General features: G+C 43.6%; 1 protein-coding gene across 1 annotated transcript in view; it reads left to right on the top strand.

The window, feature by feature from the left end:
- The window catches only part of LOC114021338 (disintegrin and metalloproteinase domain-containing protein 20), a 155,503-nt gene that overhangs the window by 77,546 nt on the left and 57,938 nt on the right, over nt 1-20,019 (top strand). Inside the window, exons 13-15 of the mRNA XM_043527319.1 lie at nt 1,704-1,793; nt 6,813-7,005; nt 19,345-19,450. Coding sequence (XP_043383254.1) covers nt 1,704-1,793; nt 6,813-7,005; nt 19,345-19,450 — 389 coding nt within the window. The remainder of the gene's footprint in view (nt 1-1,703; nt 1,794-6,812; nt 7,006-19,344; nt 19,451-20,019) is intronic.

Raw genomic sequence — 20,019 nt, 5'->3', positions numbered from 1 at the left:
TTTTCTCCCCAGGAACTAGAAAACCAAGAGATATGCTCTTGTTTGTAATAATTATTATATAGCATCACTTCAAGAAGTGGCAATCAGGTGCCTAAATAACTAAAGGGTCGTCTACACTTGAAATGCTAAGCTGGCACAGCTGCAGCACTGTCTACACCGTGGTGTTGTCTACACCAGGGGTGAGGTCAGCTTAACTTTGTCACTCAAGGGTGACGATTTTTCACACCTTTGAGTGACATAGCTGGGCCACCCTAACTTTTTAGTGTAGACCAGTAGAGTAGTGTAGATCATATACCATGATCTACTTATGTGGGAAGCTTCTGGGGCTAGGGACACTAAGGTCAGCTCTCTTCAGCCTTTTCAGGTTCCCTTCTCAGAGGCCTACTAATGCTTCTTCACTTAGCCCATTCTCCAGGCAAGTCTAGCCTGTGACCGCCCTGTCACAATTCCCAGATCTCCCTCTCTCGAGATCCACTTCCCAACTGTCACCTTGACCAACCCCCCGGTGGTTCCGCCTCCTCTGGTGACATCACCACTGGTGTTGTCACCAGCCTGAGCAGTTCCTTCACACTTACATTTTACAGTTGAGTTCATAATTAGAGTAAATTTGTAGGCCCAGTTAGCACAACTGGCTACAAACAGACTGAGGTCAACAGCTTAGATAACTTCACTGGGCCACTGTGACATCAGTGCTAACTCAACCAATCACCACCCATCATTTGCAGCTAATTTACATGCCACAATTCTATTGAGTATAATGGCTGTGGTTCGAGGGGAGATTGGAAACATGCAGCGTATGTGGCTAAATTCACTGATCTTTAAAGATTGCACAGCTTCATACTAGCTCAAACATCAGTGCTTAAAAGGCGCCCCACCTTAAACGGTTGTCTTGGCGCCACTCCCATTTTGGCAACACAGACAGGAGAACTGAGGCAGGAGTACAGGGGGTGCCCTTAACGCATGGCAACATTGGGACTCAGGGACTATGCTATCCCCACATGTAATATCACATAGTACCAGTCTCACTAACACAACCCTGCAAGCCAGTAAGTCAATTGGAAAACCAGTGCCAGATTCACAAAGTACATTTTGGCTTCTTTGTGTTACTCTAGTATATTGGTGCATCTGCCTTTAAAAGTTTACATTAAAATAAAACTATTTAATTTTGTTTGCAAATATCTTAAAATCATTAGAAATATTACATAAATCTATGGTACTTATGTAACTGCAATGTCTAGCACCTCACACCTCACATCTTTTAAATCTTTTTAATGTATTTATCCTCACAACATCCCTGTGAGATCGTACTTCCCTATTGCCCCCATTTTACAGATAGGGAACTGATGAACAGAAAACTAAGTGACTTGCCTAAGCTCACAGCAGAGCAGGCAATTGAACCCAGTACCCTTAGTCACAAGCGGCTGCCCTAATCACTGGACAATCCTTCCTCTCTTGATGGCTTCATTCTCTTTGGTTTCCTTGAATAGAACAAATAGCAAATAATAATAATAATAATAGTAATAATAATACCTTTTACAAATTCTATGTAATTAGAACTAGGTAAGAAATGGGAGTTTGTCTCTCAAATTCACTGAGCTTTGTTACTGTCTGAAATCAAACAATAAATAGTAAGAGCGCAGTTATTATGGGAGAGTCCCACAACACATTTTTAAGGTGAAGTGCCATTCATTTTCTACTTGAAGGTGTGCCTACGGGGTGGTTGTTGCCTATCCAATTGTACAATAAAACGAGGTGCTGCTTGTGTTTCTGGACTTTGCTGCAAAAACTGTCAGGTAAGAAAAACATACACTAGGTTTTGTATTTTATGGTAAATTGAATGTTTCATTACTTGTTTTAAAAGTTAGTAGCCAGTGGCAATGCTATTCATTTTCACAATTTCCTGCTCAAGTACTGCATCTGCTAATCCCATGTAGATGGGTTGGGATTAGAGTTGAGCAACTTGTATTTAGCAAATAGTTTACTTGCTGAAAAAGGAAATTTTGGTCAACCCAAAACCATTCGCTAATTCATGTAGGGTTCACTGAATGATTTTGACCAAACCGAAAAATCGAAATGTTTCAAAAAGGTTCAAACAAAATATTTCGTTTCACCTCAAATCAAATGTTTTTGGATAACAATCCATTATCATTATGCATGACTGAATAGTCATTGGGCCAGGGAAAGCGTGAGAATGATTCTATAACCCGGTAGTTAGGTCAGTCACCTAGGGTAGCAGCTAAAGCTGTCAATGACAGACTGGTGAGAGATTGAAAGGACCTGCCCATCAACATCCTCTCCAGAATGTTCTGCCTCCATTGGCAATGCGTAGATCCAAGCCCTACTGGAATGTCTACTCAGCTTTTGGGAGCGAGCCTCCCAGCCTAGGTCAACGGACTTGTGCATGCTCCAGTGTGCTGTGTAGACAGTGCTTTGATGTTGTGGCTTGGGCTGGAGCTCAGACTTCAAACCTGGGCCAGAAGGAATGGGTTTGAGAGCACAAGCTCCAGCCTGAGTCAAAATGTCAAAGCACCGGCTACACAGCTAAAAATAGTGCACTAGCATGAGCCCTGCTAGCACAAGTCTGTGGAGCTTGGCTGGGAGGCTCATTCCCAAATGCTTTGTAGACATACCCTGTGTGACTTCAAAACATCCCCCAACTGATATTTTCCCCAATATTATCTTCCTACCTGGACTTCTAATTTTTGTCTATTGTCCTTCTCTTCCTTCATCGTCATTCTTGGCTTCCTGCCATAGCATGGAGTGCCTATATGTCCAGAGTCATCTGAGCCTGGGGACTGTCAAGATGGCTTACATGAAGGAGGAGAACCTATTCCAGCTCCCAGTGCAAGGCATCCTTACTTAGACGGAAAGAAGTTCCTCTTCTGCACTCTCTGCAGATATGTCTGAGATTTCTCAGATCATCTGGAGGAGACCATGGTGACAGCCATGCCCCCAACTTAGGATTCCACAATAAAGGATAAAGTCGCCTCCTCTAGCCCCAGAAAAGCCTGTGTCAACTGCAGAGAGTTCTTGTGCTATCACTGGTGCAATAAGTGTGGCACCTGCTGCTGCAGGAACCAGTACAGTAGTAGAAAGTGCTTCCATTCAGCCCACCCTACAGATCAGTATCTCAAGTGGTCAGGATATATGGGACTCAGCAGAGAAGCTCCTGGGGTTGAAGAAACTCTGTATTCACTTCCACTACCTGCCATCCTTATAGCCCTTTACTTCTGTCCTCACGTGCAGGAGCCCTCTGAGAGCAATCCAACTTCATCACATCACCCGATCCTTCCACCCCAGGAGCTGAGAAGAACTGGGCAAAAGTTCCAAAGGATGTTTTCTATACATGTGTAGCACTGGGCACACATCCAGGCCTTCTTTTTCCCCAGTGCCCAGTTATTCAGAAATATTTGCCACAAGGCTGCATTTACTCAAAGATTCATAGAATCCTCTAGACTTGGCAGAGGAGAAAGCATCCGGACTCTCCTTTCCGATAAAACAAAGCACATTCTTACAGATCTACTTCGCTACTCCAGAGTTGTCTTCCTGTCCCCAAACAGAAATCTCTGATGTCTCCTTGTGGATGTCCAGCCATCAGCTCAAGCTCAACATGGCTAAAACAGAACTCTCCATTTCTTTCTCTCCATCCCCACTACCTCCTTTGATCACTGTGGACAACACCATCCTGTCCCTCAGGCCTGTAACCTAGGTGCCATCATTGACATAGACCGGTCTCTAGGGCCTCACATTCAGGCAGTTTGTTAACCTTGCCAATTCTTTCTGTATAACTTCCTTATCCAGTCAGACACCTAAAACTCTCATCCCAGCTCTCATCATCTCACAGTTCAATTACTGCAGTCTCCTCTCTGGTCTTGACAAATACAATCTTTCCCCACTCATATCCTTTCTAGGGCTGTCAAGCAATTAAAAAAATTAATCTAGGTTAATCACACGATTAATCATGCTGTTAATAATAGAATACCATTTATTTAAATATTTATGGATGTTTTCTACATTGTCAAGTATAATGATTTCAGTTACAACACAGAATACAAAGTGTACAGTGCTCACTTTATATTTATTTTTGATTACATATATTTTCACTGTAAAAAACAAAAGAAATAGTATTTTTCAATTCCCCCATTACAAGTACGGTAGTGCAATGTCTTTATCATGATAGTTGAACTTACAAATGTAGAATTATGTACAAAAATAACTGCATTGAAAAATTTTAGCGCCTACAAGTCCACTTTGTCCTACTTCTTGTTCATCCAATCGCTCAGACAAACAAGTGTGTTCACATTTGCGGGAGATAATGCTGCCTGCTTCTTGTTTACAGTGTCACCTGAAAGTCAGAACAGGTGTTTGCCTGGCACTGTTATAGCTGGCATCGCAAGATATTTACGTGCCAGATGCACTAAAGATTCCTATGTCCCTTCATACTTCAACCACCATTACAGAGGATATGTGTCCATGCTGATGACAGGTTCTGCTCGATAACAATCCAAAGCAGTATGGACTGACACATTTTCATTTTCATCATCTGAGTCAGATGCCACCAGCAGACGGTTGATTTTCTTTTTCAGTGGTTGGGTTCTGTAGTTTCTCCATCACAGTGTTGGTGTTTTAAGACTTCTGAAAACATGCTCCACACCTCGTCCCTCTCAGATTTTGGAAGGCACTTCATATTTGTAAACCTTGGGTCGTGTGCTATATCTTTCGAAATTTCAAATTGGTAACTTTTTTGTGTTTTGTCAAATCTGCAGTGAAAGTATTCTTAAAACGAAGAAAATGTGCTGAGTCATCTTCCAAGACTGCTATAACACAAAATATATGGCAGAATGCAGGTAAAACAGAGCAGGAGACATACAATTCTCTCCAAGGAGTTCAGTCACAAATTTAAGTAACACTTTTATTTTAATGAGTGTCATCAGCATAGTAGCATGTCCTCTGAAATGGTGGGCGAAGCATGAAGGAGCATACAAATTTGTAGCATATCTGGCATGTAAATACCTTACAATGCTGGCTACAAAAGTGCCATGCGAACACCTGTTCTCACTTTCAGGTGACATTGTAAATAAGAAGTGGGTAGTATTGAAGTGGAGGAATAGCTCGGTGGTTTGAGCATTGGCCTGCTAAACCCAGGGTTTTGAGTTGAATCCTTGAGGGGGCCATTTAGGGATCTGGGGCAAAAGTTGGGGATTGGTTCTGCTTTGAGCAGGGGGTTAGACTAGATGATGTCCTGAGGTCCCTTCAAGCCCTGATATTCTATGATTATCTCCCATAAATGTAAACAAACTTGTTTCTTTTAGAGATTGGCTAACCAAGAAGTAGGACTGAGTAAAAGTATAGGCTCTGAAGTTTTACATTGTTGTGTTTTTGAGTGCAGTTATGTAACAAAAAATCTACATTTGTAAATTGCACTTTCATGAATAAGAAAATGCACTATAGTACTTGTCTGAGGTGAACTGAAAAACACTATTTCTTTTATCATTTTTACAGTGCAAACATTTCTAATAAAATAATAATATAAAGTGAGCAGTGTACACTTTCTATTTTGTGTTGTAATTGAAATTAAAATATTTGAAGATGTAGAAAAATATCCAAAATATTTAATAAATTTCAATTGTTTATTCTATTGTTTAACAATGAGATTAAAGCTGCGATTAATCTTGATTATTTTTTTAACCGTTATTCATTTTTTTAAATTAATCACGTGAGTTAACTGTGATTAATCAACAGCCCTAATCCTTTCATAATGCTGCTGAAAAGATAATTTTCCTAGTCTGTCACTTTGACCATATCACGTGTCTCTTTACTTCGCTCTCCTGTCTCCCTCTTCTCTATCACATTAAATATAAGCCTCTTTTCTTCACTCTCAGGACCCTTCTTGGCCAATCCCCACCATGTCATCTCTCATTTACTACTGAGTGGTCGACGCTCAACTCCAATCCACCCATGGTGTCAGCCTCCATTACCCACTTTTAAATTTTCAAATAAGGACTTTCATGCTTTCTCCTACGCTGCCTCTAACGATTGTGAGGAGCTCTCCATAAACATTGATTAAAACTAAGCAATTACCCTCCAAAACCCATCTCAGAACTCTCCTTTTCCTTAATGCCTACCAAAAATTGACAATAATTAGTCAGATGGTTTCCTTGTAAGCTCCCCTATTTATCTGAATCCATCATTTGTCTCTTGTTTTATACTTAGGCTCTGGCTCTTTGGGGCCGGGACTGTCTTCTTGTTCTGTGTTTGTATAGTGCCGAGCACAGTGAGATCTGGGTCCTTGGCTACGGCTCCGAGGTGCTACAGTAATACTTCTACTAAGCACTCATTCTGTAGAGGATATTGATAGAAAGGTCCTGTCCCTCTCTCCTCAGTGACTGACAGATCCAGCTTCTGAACACTGTGGGTGAAGTGACCCCAGCTCTAATCTCAGCAGACTCCACATGAAAAAAAAAAAAAGAGTAGATAGGCAAAAACTATATTTTCCATTGTTCATTGTTATTGATTAAAAATATGAAGAATTTATCATCATTTCGGAATGAAAAAGAATCACAAATATTTTAAATACTGGGATTAGAGTGCACTCCTTAATTAACAGCACAAGGAGTATTTATGTTGCATCTTCCTCTTACCTGATCTGTGTTAAAATAAATGGCAAAGCAACTGCAGGTGGCTTTTTTTTCTACCTGTTAGATGTTTGGGAGCTCCTAAAACAAATATATTTTAAGAAGGCAAATGACAGCTTGTGGAGTAGGCCTCCAGAGAGAAATCACCTCCAGATCTTTGTATTCTTATTTTAACAGCTTCATAAACAAGGGAAAATATGCCGAGAAAGTATTGGTGAGTGTGACCTTCCTGAGTATTGCAATGGGACTTCACACTGGTGCCCAGAGGATGTATTTAAGCAAGATGGAACTCCATGCGGTGACAAAGACTATTGTTTCCAAGGGAGATGCCATAACCACGAGAGACAGTGCAAAGCTGTATTTGGCAAAGGCAAGACCGGCATTATTATTTACAAAACCCCACATAGCAGCATGAATTAACTCTTACGAAATTGGCCAGTTCTTATATGATTGTCATCTGGGGGTTAGGTAACAGACTTTTTTGGGCAGGGAGCTCTACCACAAAGGAGGGAGAGTTTGTGTGGCTGCTGGGAGTGGCTGCAGTATTGTTTGATTCTGCCTCACCTCTGCTGCAAAGCTGACCTTCTCCCTGAGCTTGCCCTGTCTGATCAGTGGATTTTGCATATCATACCTACATATTAGGATGGTTATTCTATAACACCAATCACTGAAATATCTGAACAGTCTCACTGTACACTACTTCCTCTGCTGCTGGATCCTACATGCTTCCTCAGCCCAGGAAGCAATAGAAGAGGTTTGGAGTGGCTCCTAGCACACAAGGCAGCTGACTTTTGGGAACAGCTGGTTTGGAAAGTTGGGTAGATACCTGCTTAAGTGGTATGGGAGTCCTCTTTGGCTACAGAAGGTGCTACGTGAGAGCTAATGAGATGGGAAACATTTTAAAGAGGAAAGAGTGCTGAGACACCCAGGAAGAATGTAATCATTCTCCATATCTACTTTGGTGTGACAGGGTGGACTAAATCCAGAGGCCACCTGCTGGAGGCCTTGTGGCCCTGCCTCTTCCCTTCCCAGAAAAGAGCAGAGGAGAAGTTCTCTCGGCAGCCAATCAGAGGGGCTGCTGGAGCAACCAATCAGGGGCCAGAAGGACCATATAAAAGAAAGCAGCAGAGGCAGAGCAATCAGTTCTTTCTGAAGCTCAGAGAGGGTGGACTGGGTGCCTGACTGGCTGGAAGAGCAGCAGGATCAAGGACAGGTCAGTGTGGGTAGGCTGAGCCCAGAATATAACCAGACCAGGCGAGGGTACCATGATGGGCTTTGCTGGTCTGGTTGAAGACTGAGCCCAGGGAGGGCTGCTGAAAGGACACCAACTGAGGCTACCAAGATGGGCCCCTGTTAGGCTGTTAAAGAAGATAATACCTTCAGGGAGGAAGCCTTGGTACTATGGACCTGTACCGGGGCCTGAGAAAGAACTAGAGACTGTACACCCTGGAAGCGGGGAACAATGTGTGTTTCTCAGCTGGAAGGCTGAGTCACCGAAGACCCCCCAAAAGAACCCTCCCTCGGGAGGTGCATGCTTGAGAGAGGCAGGTGCCAGCCTGTTCAAAACTGAGTGAGCAGGTATGTATTGGACCAGGGAGGGGGCAGTAGCAAGAGGCAGGTGCAAACGCTATTACATTTGGTCTGAAGGGTTAATATCCTAAACGGATGTAAAATTCCCAGTTTCCATGTGTTTAGGTTGTTTGCACTGCTCATTCACTGTTTTTACTGTGTAGCACCCACATGTTCAGAAATGTGAAAGTTCTCATGCCTTGAATAGCTTTTTCCCTTTCAGTCAAATCAATTTCTCATTGTAGTTACATTTTTATGCCTTCTTACAGAAGAGAACCAAATGCAATCTCTAGTCTTATGGTGCTGGCACACATTTTTTTAAAAATGAGATACTTTAATCAACAGATATTTTCTATATTGGGGTGATGAAAAGGTGTGACAACTCTTGTTCTCAAGGATTAAATGACTCAAACCCACAGTGATGGGTTACTAGTTATGAATATTTCCTTGCCTATTGTACACATCAAAGAAATGATGAATGCTCTCAATTCTTAAATTTGGAAGATTTTTTTTCTTACTAAATGTATGGGTGTTCTGGAGACTAGATTGCAAAAAGGAGAAGAAATATCCTTTTCTCTTTGACATTTCTTTCCCAAGCATCAGAGACTTACAGTTAACTTTTGAGGAGACGCTCATGATTGTGAGAATCTGGGAAATCAGACATGGGATCCAACTACTTCATTTCTGTTTTGTTGTCAGGGACGCAGGAAAGGAACATGATTTTTCTTATGCTGTCTTGTGAGGAGGCTCCTGATAACAGGGAATTAGCTGTAAGCTCTTGCTAGATCCAGCATTTCCTTATGAAACATCACTAAACTCAAGATATTCTACTTTAGCATTAAGAAAAGGAGGACTTGTGGCACCTTAGAGACTAACCAATTTATTTGAGCATGAGCTTTCGTGAGCTACAGCTCAGTATGCATCCGATGAAGTGAGCTGTAGCTCATGAAAGCTCATGCTCAAATAAATTGGTTAGTCTCTAAGGTGCCACAAGTCCTCCTTTTCTTTTTGCGAATACAGACTAACACGGCTGTTACTCTGAAACCTACTTTAGCATTCTTCCTCTCAGGATCAAACGAAAGGCAAAACCAGAACTGTCAGTGAGGGTAGGACTTGATCCCCTTACCTATAGCTGCCTGAAAGTTCAGTTCTGCTTCCAGGCAAGCTAGCAGATTGTCTCCAGAACTCTGTCTTCTCTTTTTGTAAATCCTGTGAGTGCCCAGAGACACCAAACTAAAGCCATTAAGCTGTTCAGATTGCTAAATTTCAAAGTGACGGTTTTTGAAAAACAAAACAAAAACAGGAGCCAAAAGTTAGTCTTGATGGCCTTCCTTTCCTTCTGATTCCTAACTATTCCATTGTCAGCAGACATTTCCTCTAGTGTATCTGCCATTCTATCATGAATGCTAAGCCCCATAACCCTATTAGCATAATAGTTTTAAATGGCTTTACATCTGTGTGTTTAGATGTGACCTCTCTCCCCTCTGACATACCACCATTTGAGAGAATGCCAACTAGCATGATCATCCCCGCTGTGATAGTTGAGGAGACTTCTCGCCGCATTTATGACATCCTTGGCTCTCTATCCAAAGATTGGTATACATCTCCAGTTTTACACTGTGTCTTGCAAACTGCAAAATCAGGTTGGTGTACTCCTGCTTCTGTTCAGGAAGTGTTAAAAAAGCAAATATATTAATTAAGAACATGAGACTGGCCATATTGGGTCAGACCAGTGATCCATCTAGCCTATCCTGTCTTGTGACAGTGACCGGTGCCAGATGCTTCAGAGGCTGTGTACAGAACAGGGTATTTTACTCAGTAATTCCCTGTCATCCAGTCCCAGCTTCGAGCTGTCAGAGGTTTAGGGACACCCAGAAAATGGGGTTACACCCCTGATCGTTTTCTCTAATAGCCTTTGATAGACCTATCCTCCATGAATTTATCTAATACTTTTTTGAGCATAGTTATGCTTTCGCCTTCACAACATTCCCTGACAATACATTGCATCAATTGACTGTGCATTCGGTGAAGAAGTATTTCAATATGTTTGTTTTAAACCTGCTGCCGATTAATTTCTTTGGATGACCCTTGGTTTGTGTGTTATGAGAAGGAGTAAGTAACACTTCCCTTTTTACTTTTACCACACCATTCATGATTGTATACACCTCTAGCATATTGCCCCTCAGTCATCTATTTTCCGAGCTGAACAGTCCCAGTCTTTTAATTTCTCTTCATATAGAAGCTAATCCATACCCCTTATCATTTATTTGCATGTCTCTGTACCTTTTCCAATTCTAATCAGTCTTTGTACTCAAGATGTGGGCATACCATGGATTATGTATTGGCATTATGATATTTTCTGTCTTAATATCTATCCCTTTCTTAATTATTCCTACATTTGTTAGATTTTTTGACTGTTGTACTTTGAGCAGATGTTTTCAGTGAACCATCTACAATGACTCCAAGATCTTTCCTGAGTAGTAACAGCTAATTTAGATCCCATCATTTTGTATGTATAGTTGGGGCCATATTTTTCCAGTATGCATTACTTTACATTAATCGACATTGAATTTCATCTGCTATTTTGTCACCTGGTCTAATGATATTCCTTGGACTCTATGCAGTCAGCTATCTTGAGTAATTTTATATTGCCTGCAAACTTTGCCACATCACTGTCTGTCCCCTTTTTTCCCAGAGCATTTATGAATATGCTGAACTGAACTGGTCCCAGTAGAGATCCCTGGGGGACGACACTAATTACCTCTCTCCATTCTGAAAACTGACTATTCCTATCCTATGTCTCCTATATTTTAACTGGTTACTGATGCAGGAGAGAAGCTGCCCTCCTATCCCATGATTGCTTAATATGCTCAAGAGCCTTTGCTGAGGGCACTTGTCAAAGGCTTTGTGAAAGTCCAAATATACTATATCCACTGGACCACCCTGATCCATGTGCTTGTTGACCTCCTCAAAGAATTCTCATTGGTGAGTCGTGATTTCCCTTTACAAAATCCATGTTGACTTTTCCCCAACATATCATATTCAGAACTGTGAGACACATAGATGTTCTTTACTGTAGTTTCAACCAGTTTGCCTGATACTGAAGTTATGCTGACTGGGCTGTAATTGCCAGAATCACCTCTGGAGCTTTTGTAAAACTGAGCATCATATTAACTATTTGTAGGTCATCTGGTACAGAGATTGATTGAAGTGTTAGGTTACATAACACAGATAGCAGTTCTATAATTTCATATTGGAATTCCTTCAGAACTCTTGGGTGAATTCCATGTGTTCTAATTACTTATTACTATTTAATTTATCAGTTTGTTCCAGGTGTGGGGTCTTCCTCACATCCTCTGTAGTTAAGACGATGCAAAGAATTAATTTAACTTTTCTACAAAGGCCTCGTCTTCCTTAATGCTCCTTTAGTAGCTCGATCGTCCAGTGGCCCCATTGATTGTTTGGTATGCATCCTGTTTCTGATATGCATGCAGATTTGTGACTAAAGATTCCCAGAGATCACTGCTCTTGTCTTCACCTCCACTCGTCTGTTGCCACAGGACTTTATGCGGGAGTGAGGCCATTGCAGAGGCCTACACATGAAATTATTTAACATGGAGAAGCCATTGCGCAGGCGGTAACCACATGAGACTTGACAGGAGGAAAACACTGACCCAGTGGCAAGGAGATCCAGGACAACCAGGGGCCTCCCTCCTGCTGTAGCCCTCACTCGCCTTCACAGCCACAGAGTATTAAAAGGTCCTCTCTGTGCACCTGATCCTCCGTTGGGGTCTTTTGAAGTTTGGACCATGGTTAGTCAGGAGCCTCGCCTCAGACCTGCTCGCCAACGGTACCCTACCAGGAGTATGAAAGCTCTGGGTGATGTGGTCTGGGGGTCTTTTGCCCACGCAAGCCTCTCTACCACGACAAGGTTGCAATCCATCAGATCCACCACACTCCATATACCAAAGACTAAGCAAAAGCAGTGCAACATCAAAGCACTTCAGGACCAAGCCAGCTGCTAGACATTCCAGCAACAACTGTCTGAGACACTCTCTAACTTGCCTCATAATATCATTTTTATGTTGTAAAAGGAGCCAAAATGACCCCCCAAAAAGGAGGTTTCCCTGTTTCCAGATCCTGGGGCCAGCTCTACACTAAAACATTAGGTGAACCCAGCTATGACACATGCGGTGTGAAGAATCCACATCCCTGAGCAATGTTGTTAAATCAACCTACCTCCCACTATAGAGGGCACTAGATGAATGGAGGAATTCTTCTGTTGACTTACGTACTGTGTCTCTCAGAGGTGAATTAACTACAGCAATGGGACAACCCCTCCTATCACTGTACTCCGTGTCTACACTGAAGTGCTGCAGCTGTGCTGCCGCAGCACCTCCATTGAAGACCTCGCGTAAATCTGAATAAATGATCGCAAGCAACAACAGGGAGCTGAGGGCAGCGCAGCTGCAGAGCCTTGAGGGTGGCAGCCTGTAACATCGTACTGAGTGTGTTAGTGTGATCAGAATAAAGTCTAGAGGGGATTTTTCAGGGAGGGGGTAAGGGGGTTCCCTAGATCATGGTTTTCTGTTATGTTAGATCATGATTTCTACAGAGGACAGCTTGCTTATTTACCAGATCAGTAGTCGAGAGTCACCAGTGTGGTTAGATGGTCATAGATGTTTGTCTGCATGTGTGTCTTATTACGAGCTTTGCCCCATACTTTGGGGTATGCTCATTTATTAGGGTTACTCTTCTTGGGGGTGGGGGGTTCTGTACTTCTATCAATGTACTGCTTGTGTCACTTGTGTTCTCATATGGAGCTCTACTTCTTCCTGCTGCAAGTCCCTCCCAGTGGAGCTCTCCTGCAGGACCTAGGTTCCCCAGGGCTGGGTTCTTCCAGCTCCAGAATCAGACGAACACACACACATTAACGGAGCACATCTGAGAGGACTGGGTTAATCAGCACTCCCAAGCTGACCCCTTATACGTCCCTGGATTCAGTAGGCTGGGTTGAACCACACCTCCAAGCTGTCACCCTCATATGTCCCAGGTTTAATACGTCCCTATCCCCACTTCTCATGCTACAATTGTTCTGATAGTAACCCACTTGATGAGCAAACCCCACAGGATTTTTGGGCACTGTAGGGATCTTTTAGCTTAGGTACAAGGAGCGTTGCTGCAGAACGAATGAGGAAACCAAAAAACACCCACAGAGGGGAAGAGAGAGAGAAGCAACCAGCTTAATCACGAAAGTTATTTGTTGCCAGGTAATAACCAGAGGGGAGCCAAACAAAACATTTATAATATTAAATCTAACTTAAACTTGATTATAAAATTCAGGTTTAGAAAATTATAACTGATCTCACAAGTCAGGGTCAGAAGCCTATACTTAGAGAGAGAGCGAGAGAGCTGGGTTCTCACTACTCCGTGAAGCTTGACTCGATCGGGGTCCCAGATGGTGGTAGTAGCTGATTGCCTGTCTCCAGCACACCAGACAGAGTCCCCAGCATGATCAGTCAGGAGAAGCTCAAGTTCCAGTGGAACTGATACAGATTTTGATCCAGGCATCAGAACACTTATTTGAGCATAGGTAGGGTTTTTTGTAGACAAACAATGGTTCAAGGGAGAACACTAGATTTGTTCATGTGTAAACTGATGGCTCAAGGGGATATGCCAAAGTTGTTCTGTTCAGGCTAGACAATGGGAGCTGATCATTTCTGACTATGGGCAGTGTTCCTTGGAGGGAGCTCACAATGCAATTAGGGAGCTTCACTATTTTAGATACCAATAAAAGATTTATTACTAGAATTGGTCTGATAACTCCTAAGCTGGGTGTGTGCAGGCATAGGCTCATTAACATCTAGAGCAGAGATCCCCCCATCATGCAGTGATTCCCTGCTTTTCTGGTCCCAGAATTCTGTGTGGTTCTTGCTTTAGAATCTCTGTTCTCCATTCTGTAGGCTAATGGAGATGCCTCCCTGTTCCATCTTTGATGCAAATGAGGCTAGGGGAGTTTCCTTAATCTTTTCACCCTAGTCCGGAGGGGTTTAGGTGTGTCTCCCACTGCCTTTTGTAAGTTTTTCTTCTGATCGGTTTTGGTTCAAGCAGAGGCTGCGGGGGGGAGGTCTTTTGTGAGTCAGACAGGCTGGGTACTGTGCCCTGGTTCCCCAAGAACACGGAGGTACTAGGTAATGGTCTGTTCATCTTGTGTTCTCCCTGTGTGCTGCCCCAGCTCTGTGCAGACAGCTGGCACAGGATACCTCGAGCGAACCGCCCAATGACCACAAGATCCATTAAGGCACGAAGGCACCCAGTCAGGTTTATTGTTGACAAAGCACAGTAATAGCACCTAGCAGACTCTACAAGGATACTAAAACATATATGCCTGGACAAGGGACGCAGCTCAGTCAGTGGCAGGACTTTCCACTGCCCCCTACGCTGGCCAAAGATACTCCCTCTGAGATACATCTTTATACCCCAATACAAACAAATACTGCCCCTCTGACAAAGTTACTGCCCCCTGACATGGCTAGTTATTAACTATCACCTTACATGTTGATTCGATCAAAACATCTTTATTGTGTACTATCATCCAGACCTTATCATTGAGGAGGGGTCAGTGTGTTCCTGTTATCCTTGGGGAATGTTTTTATACCATCCTTGATATCTGGATGTTCTGGTACCACTTAATATCGGGATGTCTTTGCGTGAGTACTCTGTGCTTAGCACTTCTTAGGAATGTGTATTTCTACAATATCAGCCCTGTTCTTGACAGATTCTGTGAGCAGGTCCTGCCTTATACCGGGCTTCTGATACAAGGGCTTATAGAATCATAGAAGATTAGGGTTGGAAGAGACCTCAGGAGGTCATCTAGTCCAATCCCCTGGTCAAAGCAGGACCAATCCCCATCTAAATCATCCCAGCCAAGGCTTTGTCAAGCCAGTCCTTAAAAACCTCTAAGGATGGAGATTCTACCACCTCCCTTGGTAACCCATTCCAGTGCTTCACCACCCTCCTAGTGAAATAGTGTTTCCTAATATCCAACCTAGACCTCCCCCACCTTAAGGTCTTTCAGGTCAGGCTTGACAAAGCCGTGGCTGGGATGATTTAGTTGGGGACTGGTCCTACTTTGAGCAGGGGATTGGACTAGATGACCTCCTGAGTTCCCTTCCAACCCTGATATTGTATGATTCTAAGTGCCCCAGCCCCCTAATAATTTTTGTTGCCCTCCGCTGGACTCTCTCCAATTTTTCCATGTCCCTTCTGTAGTGGTGGGGGGGGGAACCAAAACTGGATGCAATACTCCAGGTGTGGCCTCACAGGTGCTGAATAGAGGGGAATAATCACTTCCCTCGATCTGGTGGCAGTGCTCCTACTAATGCAGCCCAATATGCCTTTGGCCTTCTTGGCAACAAGGGCACACTGCTGACTCATATCCAGCTTCTCATCCACTGTAATTCCCAGGTCCTTTTCTGCAGAACTGCTGCTTAGCCAGTTGGTCCCGAGGCTGTAGCGGTGCATGGGATTCTTCCGTCCTAAGTGCAGGACTCTGCACTTGTCCTTGTTGAACCTCATCAGATTTCTTTTGGACCAATCTTCCAGTTTGTCTAGGTCACTCTGGACCCTATCCCTACCCTCCAGAGTCTCAGGATCTCTTCCTACTACAGGAGCCATATCCAACATGTGCTTTGTATTTAGGGAAGTAGGTCTAAGAATATTAGGGACTTCTCCCAGTTTGCTCACTGCCTTGTGGGTATCAATCTTGGAGTCCTATATCAGCACAGCCTTCTTGCCAGAAGAAACAGTGGTGAAGATTCAATCAGCCATGGCCTTGCTGCACGATGTCAAAGTCATCTTCTTGCTCAGATTAATGGGCCTCAGACTCAGCTGTGCAGGTAAAACATACCCAGCTGGAAATGTGGTCTATTCAGCAATGACTGACAAAAATACAGACCTATTTTAGATATGTCTCTAATATTGATCATAACAAGGAGTGTGACCCTGCCTCTCTCATGATGGAGTGTCTCAAGATGAAGAGAGTAGTTTTCAGCTGTCCAGCAGAATCAACAACAATAACCTCAACTATATCCAACCTGGGCAGGGGAGCTCACATTGTCAATTTGTGGCCACTGGAACTCCCAGGAACATAAACTAGACATCAGCGTGCTAGAACTCAGAGCAATATGCTGGGCTCTCAAATCTTTTCTGCCTCACTTATATTTGAACTTAGTGCAGCTTTTCAAGGACAACATAGGCCAGCTGCAATCAAGGAAAGTGATGTATTATATAAACAAGCAAGGATGTACATATTCCACACATCTATGCAGAGCAGCAGTGGATGCGGGGCAGTGGTGCATTCAACAGAAGATCTCTCCTGTATTGATACACCTTGGAGGGGAGTGCAACAGTATTGCGGACCAACTGAGCAGAAATGCAATAGAACTCCAGGACTGGTCACTGAACACCTCAGTGATACAGAAGATCTCCAACTTGCGGGGATCATCTGCATGTGGATCTCATTGCAACAAGGCAAAATGCTCCAGATCTTCCTCAAGAGCAGGAAGAGACAGCCAATCTAGCTCAGACACATTTCTGATAAACTGGCAGCAAGGTCGTCTTCTGTATTCTTTCCTCCACATTTCTCATCCACAAGGTAGTAAAAATGATAAAATGGGACAGAGCCAAAGTAATTCTAGTGGCTCCATTGTGGCCAAGATTTGATAGAATTAGAACAATCTTGCTCTCTACTGGTTCATGTCCTATTTTTCTTAGAATTACTGCTACGGCTGAAACTTTCAGATCTTTTTTTTTATCAGCTGTTAATGTCCATCTAGCAGCTATATTGGTATACCACTCTCTCATAGATAACAAGTCTGTATTCACGCAGAACACAGTTAAGACCTTTATAAAAAGAAAAGGAGTACTTGTGGCACCTTAGAGATAAACTGGTTAGTCTCTAAGGTGCCACAAGTACTCCTTTTCTTTTTACGAATACAGACTAACACGGCTGTTACTCTGAGACCTTTATAAAAGAGTTCAGTAAATCTTCATACACATTAAAGACCCTTAACCAGCATGGAACCTCCAGTAACTAATGAAGGTTCCATTTGAGCCAATAGCAGAATGGGGTTTATTTTAACTCCAGTTAAAACAGCTTTTATCAAAGAATCACAGAAATGTAGAGCTGGAAGAGACCTTGAGAGGTCAAGTCCTGCCCCAGGCACTGAGTCAGGACCAAGTAAATAGACCATCCCTGACAAGTGTTTGTCCAACCTGTTCTAAAAGCCTCTCAGTGATGGGGCTTCCACAGCCTCCCTTGGAAGCCTATTCCAGAGCTTAAATAACCTTCTAGTTAGAAAGTATTTCCTAATAGCTAATCTAAAGCTCTCTTGCTGCGGAGTAAATCCTTTATTGCAGCAAGTGAGATAGCATTAACATCTGTGTAATTACTGGGGTTGCTCTGTGCTGGAGTACATTAAATCCCTAAGGAAATAGGAGCATGCCTGGTGTACAGCAATTTAGAAACAAGTGCTGTAGGTGCTTCAGCAGCTAAGCCTTGTAGATGATAGCCCTGGCAGGTCCCAATGGTTAAGTGAAAGGGTAATGCACTAGGGCTGGCACGGGAGGGAAAGTCTGCAAATCCCCTAGGTATAGAGGCTTCACAGTTACAGTTCAAAGTCCGCAATAGGGGGTTGGGACAGTCCTATTGAAAATCAGGGCTCTTCAGGACTAGTGCCTGTGGTGCCTTCTCCAGTCTAGTCTCTGTTGAAGAAAATAAGCTCTTGTGAGTTTCTAGACCAGGCTCGGTTAGTTTCTCTCATTGGGGCCCTCTGAACTAGCTTTCTTCCATTGCCCCATGAATCCCATACAGACCTGCACCCAGCTGTAGCATTCAGCAGTCACAACCTGTTCCACATGTTGCTCTGCATACAGTTCCTGGGGTTTCTTTTCTACAGCTCCTGGTTTGTCATGTGGCTGCTGTCCAGAAGAAAGGGAAATGTAGTGTGAAGGGCTGATGGGGGTTGAAGTCTCTTGCTTAGCTAATCCATCACATCTGCTAGAAGAGTGTGTGAATTACAGGTCCTCACGGCTGCCCCACCATTCACTGTTTTTCATAAGGATAGAGGAGGGCTACATTCCCATCCCTAATGTGGTGACTGAATTTTACCTTTATCTGTCAATTGACTCACCACTGCTTTTTACAAGGCCACACCTGTGCAGGAGAAAACATGCTTCTTTCTTTAGGTGCCCAATAGTCCTTTAGTTTATTATTTCAGTAGGGCTAAATGATTCAGATTGTGCCATAATCTATTCATTTCCTATCCTGATAACAAAAAGAAAAGTGTTTTAGTCTCCTGCATTCTCAAAATTGGTTGGTCTGTGCTTTCATGAGACCTATACTTTAGCATCAGACTCTATTCTGGAGAGTATTCGGACATAGTCCACTAGGACCAAGGCAGCTTCAATGGTATGCCTTAGAAATATTCCTTTTACACAGATCTCTAGTGCTGCAATGGTGAGCTCTTTGCAAACATTTTACAAACCCCTATTCTTTGGATTCTGCATCCAGATTGGATACAGAAGAATTTGGCAGGGCAGTACTTCAGTCTCCCTTTCATTGTAGGACTCACCTTCATCTAAAGGGATTACTGCTTGTCACGCTGTCCCAAGGCTAGGAATATACAGAGGATACTTGAAGAAATAGAGGTTACAGAACCTGTAACCAGAATTCTTGAAGATGTATTCTGCATATTTGCACTCTGAACCCGCCTTCCCTCTTCCTTGGAGTCCTAAGTACAACCTGGGACTTGGAGGAGGCAGTGCAAGTGAGATGGGTGAAGTGCCATGCCCCCATTTATAGCCTTGCCCTCAGAAAATCCAGGAACAGTGAGGGCAAGGGTAGGAGAGGATGTGAGAGTTCCAACAGGCACTGCTACCTAACGGTTCCACCATCACATCTGCACTAGGGGTGCCTCCCATGAGTGAATATGCAGAGTCCATTCCAAAGAACTCTGGTTACAGGTGAATAACTTCAGTTTCCCCTTAACCCCTTGAAATGATTGGAGGAATTAGTGCAATGCATTGTGTGCTTTATTTCTGTCTTGTCATTTACCTTGTTCTTTCCCCACCTTTGCAGCAGCACATCTGGCCCCACTGAGTTGTTTCAAAGCAGTGAATACTGAAGGTGACCGGTGTGGCAACTGTGGTGGAGATGGACTTACTTACAATAAATGTCAAGACAAGTAAGTTTTATATAAATATTGATGTCTCTGATCCATTGGAAAATGTACTAAGAAGAAACCACTGTAAATAAAAGCCTGTGTAGCAAATCGCAGACTCACCGCTGCAGCACCTCCTGCTGGTCGTCCAGGAATTAGCTCACTTCCAGCATCAGAGCGCCTCCTGCTGGCTGGTGTCTTGCCTGCCGCAGGCCCCATGTCCCTCCCAGACCCTGGTGCCCCTTCCCTTGGGGTGCTGCCCCACAGCAGGGCCCCCACACTCTGGTCTCCCTTCCCAGGGGAACCCCAACCCCCTATACCAGCCTTGCCTCATTGGCTACTGCCAGTCCTCCTCTAGCCCTCTCTCCCTGGGGCACATTGCAGTCTGTAATGGCCACTCACCATTGGCGAGGGGGTTGGACCAGCTGCCTCTGCCTATCCCCAGGCTACATCTCTGCAGTCCCAGTACCTTCTTAGGCCTTAACAAGGCTTCAGCCCGGGGCATTGCTAGGCTAGAGCTCCCCAGCTCCTCTTGCCCTTCCCCAGCACTGTCCTGATTCCGGTACATTTCCCAGGGCTGTTTTTAACCCCTT

The sequence above is a fragment of the Chelonia mydas genome, chromosome 1 (assembly GCF_015237465.2).
Source record: "Chelonia mydas isolate rCheMyd1 chromosome 1, rCheMyd1.pri.v2, whole genome shotgun sequence".
Lineage (NCBI taxonomy): Eukaryota > Metazoa > Chordata > Testudines > Cheloniidae > Chelonia > Chelonia mydas.
Note: the sequence above shows the minus strand (reverse complement) of the source record. Positions and strands in the feature narration are given on the sequence as shown.